We start from the raw sequence: 5,760 nt of genomic DNA, 5'->3' as shown, positions 1-5,760 counted from the left end.
GACCACCTACACGCATTTTGAAAATCATAAGGACCAACTACCTTGAAAAAAAGTTTAAGGATTAACTAGTTCATATGATGTAAATTACCGGACCATTCACACAATTTTTTCTTATTGAAATTTGAGCTTTTGATTTTTTGTTAGGATATATCACCGTGAAGCAATATCGTGTGATCGTTAGTGTCATACTTAGATGTATTACAAGAAAATCTGACACTACGTACGGAGTAATATTTAGCGTACACATCTAAACAAATGGGCCTAATCCCAAGATCAATCTTAAGCCTAGTCTGGCCCAGATGTTAAAACATTCTTAAGGTCAACAGCCCATCTTTATAACCAATAAGGCTTTAATGCATGATCCTAAAGTCCAGTCCTTTAGGCCCGGTTCGTCAAATTAATATTCTTTCACTCATTCTTTATTATTTACACATAACACGTTACACGTGTAACAAAAAATAAATAACTTTGTTGTGAAAACACTTAAGAAGATGGAATCATATGACTACATAAACTCCATATTAACTTGTTTAAATAACTTATTTTCAAAAAACTATGATATCTGATTACCTTTCCAGCTGGCTTTGCTTCAAAATTAAGTAACTTGTGCTCAAACTTACACATACAACTTGCTTACATATTAGGATTGTTTCGCTACATGACATCTATCGCTTTTGCGCAATCCATATGTTTGTGTACTCAAAAACACACATACATGCACCTTTACATAATTACGTATCTTTAGGACTGCATATTTATTGTTCAATTACTTGTACATACAACTGTGTTATCAATGGGTATCAAATTTATAGTTTCTAGTCACAAAGTTTTGTAATAAATTTGTCACGAAATTTAGTACCACTTTTTTATTTGACATAATACATAATACATAATACATACAAGTTAAATTTCTTTATAATTGGGCCTACAAAATTGGTATGTAAAGAAATAGGTGGATTTGAAATAAATTCAATGTATGATGTATGAAGGGAGGGGCAAGGGAGTCCCATGGCATCATACCGAGGGGCCAGGCCATTCCTAATCATACACAGCTAATTCTAGTTTAATTCCAGCCCCACCACTAGTTAACCACATCTCATATCCTATTTCTTCTTGATTTATTCCTTAGTTTTTTTTCCTGAAACAACTACCAAACAAAAACAATACAAATTTATTTGGGTCCCACATTACCAGGATCGTATCATTAAAAAATCTTTCATATTACAAGTTGAGTATTACAACGTGTATATGTCGAAAGGATAATTCTCGAGAACTAATGTTAAGAGAAGTCATAGAACTTCATTTTATAAATAAGTTTGTGATGTGGTGTGGTGTAATTTTGTGGTGTGACGTGAGTTAATTATGTGAATCTGAGTTTGTGATGTTATTATATATCTTTCATTTCAGTTCTCTCTAAAATAGTTTCAAGTTTCAGTTCTCTCTAAAATTAGTTCTCCCTGTATTGCCATGTATATAAGACTAGTACAATATCAGTATTCTCATATGTATCAAAATCTTTTATCTTACACGTTGAATTTTATGGATAATAAACCTGAAAAATCAGTTGGTTGATCAAATGAAAAGGACAAAATAAGACTAGTTAAGCTTTCTCCATAAACTTTGATAAATCAAACTTTGACCCCTCATAGTTTTATATTATGCATTATTATCCTTAATTTTTCTTAAACACAAGGGAGGTGAGTATGTTACCCCTTGCAACATTCAATTTTTGTCATATTGAACTGGTTTTCCATTAACAATCAAATATAGATCACATACTTTTTACTTGTCTAAACAAACCAAATGTTTAGAAAAATATTCTAGTGGTTTATTGGAAATATTTGAAATTTTTGGTGGTGTAATTCAAATATTTGATGGTGTAAAAATCCTCACAACAGACGAACAAACACAAGTCTGCCTTATTGTATCACACATAAATACCAGCACACACTGATAATCTTTTGTTTTCGATGATTATTTCAATACCACCTGACTACAAATATTTCGATCGTCATCATTTCGTTATATTTCCCTTCATACACTTGCACTATAAATTAGATAAACATGTAGGGTGTAGCCGCCCTTGTGGTGCAGTGGTACTCCCAATACATTGTGTATTGGATTAGGGTGAGATGCCTAAGGTTCGAGTCTCTCTCTTTAAAATATTCAGGGTATTTATCCGATTATGTATTGTGTCTGGGAGGTTTTACCTACCAGTATTCCAGGAATTCCTGATCCATCCGTCTGCCCCTGAAGATTGTTTAAGAATCGAGTCCCTGTAATGTGGTTTGAATTTTTGCCCGAAAGTGCATGAGTGCTTGGAAAATGATTGAGTGAGTTCTATCCCCGTTAGTGATTTCCAACTACTTGTCTTTAAAAAAAAAAAAAAAAAAAAAAAAAAAATATTAGGGTATTATAGGTTTATCTATTTAATAAATTTACACCTCTTATGTTTTGGTCATTCGAATGAAATACCTAAGTTTTACATGTATAACAAGTTTTATTTTGGTCGAGTTACCATGTAATATTATACGTAGTAAAAGATAAAAGATGTATATCAAAATGTTGGTTTTTGAGCATCTCTTCGTAAGGAGCAGAAATGGGTAAACAAATAGTACAGGGGGCGATATTGAAAAATATAAAATGGAAAGGTTGGCTTTGGCGGCAGAATTGGCCATGACAGGTAAGCTCAAGATGGCAATGGCTCAAAAACGACCTGTATGGCTGTGTGTGTATATATATATATATATATATATATATATAATTCATTAGACATACATATATATATATATATATACACATATATATGAACCAAACTCAAATACACTTACAGAACGCAGAGACGTACTCGAAACCCTAACTTATCATGAGTCTCTTTGGTCTCGGTAGCAGGTATATCGATTTCGCTTTTAATTCTCTACCTTTTTATTTACGACGATTGATTCATGTCACTCAGTTACACCATATATATCTATATATGTTTGTGTCTCGATTTATTTATATTTCTGTTTCGAATTCAACAGTAGCTTCGCATCAGTTTCTCGTTTAATTATAACTTTTTTTTTTAATCAAAATTAACAAATGTAACATTAGTAATTAATCAAATCATATATGTTTAATGTCTAATGTTGGTTAATTTGTCACATTTTGTTATGTAATTTACTATTTTGATTGATAAATGAAATTGATTGCGAAGTACAATTGAGTGTTTGTTTGACTGAAAAGTGTTTAAATTTAAATCATTAACCTAGAAAAGGTGTAATAGTAATTATTAAACTTTTTTTTTTCCTTAAACAACGGATTTGTATAAATTTCTAGAGTTATATTAATAACTTAGTGTATGTGGACCTATATTGATACATTTACACCTGTATTGATTAGTTTATATGCCTTAATTAATGGCCTGGTCAATTAAATCATTCATTCATTATTTTTTAGGTATTAAAGTTGATTTAAGTTTAGTAGTTATATCGATCATTATGGTACTATTGATATCCAGGAGAGATTGATGATAGGCATGCTCTGTTCAGAAACAGAGTTGTGAATATTCAACGATGCTTTGTGGTTGTAGTTTTTTTAAAACTTTAGATATGAAGACCATAGTTAACACGAAATATAGGCAGGTTCAATAACTTCTCTACATTTTTTTTCTTCGCGAAAGACTCATAAGATCGAAAGTCTTCAAGATCTGATATATTTCACTCACACACACACACACACACACACACACACACACATATTCAAATTCTACCTCTTGTCGTATTTGTTGTAGTCTCAAGCTCTGCTATGATCTTTCGGTTTAAAGTCTTAAAGTTTTTTTTTTTTTTTAATACATAGTTAATCCCTTTTTAATGTCTTTACTTGTAAAAATTGACGATGAGTTCTTCACATTATTTATGTTTCAGAAACCAGAAGACTTTTCGACCCAAAAAAAGTGCTCCATCAGGAAGTAAGGTTAGTTAACCACAACTTTAGAGAATATTTGTTATGGATTTATTGTTATTAAGCTCATTTGATCTGATTAATATTTGTAAATGCAGGGTGCTCAACTTAAGCAACACATTGATGCAACTTTGGGTAGTGGAAATCTAAGGGAAGCTGTGCGCTTACCCCCCGGAGAAGATCTTAACGAGTGGCTGGCAATCAATGGTAAGAACCTTACCAATTATTATATGATGCAGTTTAACAAATAATTCTATAATTGTGTTTGATCTTGAGTATATCGGCACTAATTTTTTGTGCAACTACCTTTTGTTTTTGCAGCTGTTGATTTCTTTAATCAGGTGAATATCCTTTATGGTACTCTCACCGAGTTCTGCACACCAGAGACATGCCCAACAATGACAGCTGGAACAAAGTAACCTGTTTAATCCCCCCCCCCCCCCCTTCTTTAGTCAAAATTATATGAAAACGATAAACTTTAATATATCTGTAGTTGACACACGTTTCACGAAGGGTTTTGAAAGATTTGTGACGATAAAATATTAATTGTTCTTTTTGTGTTTGCAGATATGAGTACAGGTGGGCTGATGGAGTTTCTATCAAGAAACCTATAGAAGTATCTGCACCTAAATATGTGGAGTATTTGATGGAGTGGATCGAAACTCAACTTGATAACGAATCAATATTTCCTCAAAAACTGGGTATGTGATAGTTCATTGTACGCGACAAATCTATTCTTCAGTAAAACGTTTGTTACTGATTTCATCCAACTCGTGATTGATGTAGGTACACCATTTCCTCCCAATTTCCAGGATGTGGTGAAAACGGTATTTAAGCGGCTGTTTAGGGTATATGCTCACATATATCATTCACATTTTCAGATGATTATGAGTTTGAAAGAAGAAGCTCATCTTAATACTTGTTTCAAGCATTTCGTCCTCTTCACATGGGTGAGCCATTTATCTATTCAAGTTGCCCCATTTTCTTATCTTACTACTTTAGTTGTAAAATGTTGACTCGTAAGCATTAAGACCTATTAATGGAGTCTCTGTTAACGTGCAGGAATTTCGATTGATCGATCAAGGGGAGCTCGCACCCCTGTATGAGCTTGTTGAGTCCATCCTGAAGTTGTAGTACTGGTTTTTTTAGTTTTGTTATTATTTTTGCGATCTTTATTAATATCTTGTGTCAAATATGTTATTAGTTTTACTTCAGTAGTCAGTAACCAACTTTTGTTAGCAACTGTTCATTACTTTTTTTGTCTTCACAATCCTTTTTCTTTTTTCTTTTTTCGCAAATTCGATAGTTTTAAATCCTGTTTTTTAATAAGCTGTAGAGATTAACCTATTGTTGATGATGCCAAAGGGGTTCCATAATTCCATGAATATGTCTACGCAAAACATTTAAAAACCTAAAGTGCTCAAAATCAGTTAACGAACAATGTCAATAAGGTGTATAAGTTACAAATTTGTTGTTGATACTATATGTTGTTCAGCAACAAACACACATGTTATCTGATTTCAAAATTATGTTGAATCTTCAGGAGCAGTAGCTATCTAAATTGTTGCAAAATTACAAGTTGATTTAGCATTTTTCACCCGAATGTGTGCAACTGATGATAACAAAACAAACGCTTGACAGATGCAGAACGGCATTTCTATGGCTTCTGTTATTAGAATCCCACAACTAAAAATAATTCCTAAAAACACTTGTAAACTTAGAGTAAATTATGTTACAATAAAGAGATTTTTTTTTTTAACGGCAATTTTTTGACATCAATAAATTATTTATTTCAATAAACAGATCTTAATTAATTAA

The 5,760-nt window shown here is 32.1% G+C and overlaps 1 protein-coding gene across 1 annotated transcript; it reads left to right on the top strand.

The window, feature by feature from the left end:
- Nucleotides 1–2,759: 2,759 nt before the first annotated feature.
- On the top strand, nucleotides 2,760–5,268 carry LOC139878408 (MOB kinase activator-like 1A). Its single transcript, XM_071865365.1, has 7 exons — nucleotides 2,760–2,892; nucleotides 3,906–3,954; nucleotides 4,041–4,149; nucleotides 4,264–4,357; nucleotides 4,510–4,643; nucleotides 4,729–4,892; nucleotides 5,005–5,268. The coding sequence occupies exons 1-7, from the start codon at nucleotides 2,867–2,869 to the stop codon at nucleotides 5,074–5,076; spliced, it is 648 nt and encodes a 215-aa protein (XP_071721466.1). The 5' UTR covers nucleotides 2,760–2,866; the 3' UTR covers nucleotides 5,077–5,268.
- Nucleotides 5,269–5,760: the final 492 nt, after the last annotated feature.

The sequence above is a fragment of the Rutidosis leptorrhynchoides genome, chromosome 1, assembly GCF_046630445.1.
Source record: "Rutidosis leptorrhynchoides isolate AG116_Rl617_1_P2 chromosome 1, CSIRO_AGI_Rlap_v1, whole genome shotgun sequence".
Taxonomy (NCBI): Eukaryota; Viridiplantae; Streptophyta; class Magnoliopsida; order Asterales; family Asteraceae; genus Rutidosis; species Rutidosis leptorrhynchoides.
The sequence above is the reverse complement of the archived record's forward strand: the minus strand, read 5'-3'. Positions and strand labels throughout refer to the sequence as shown.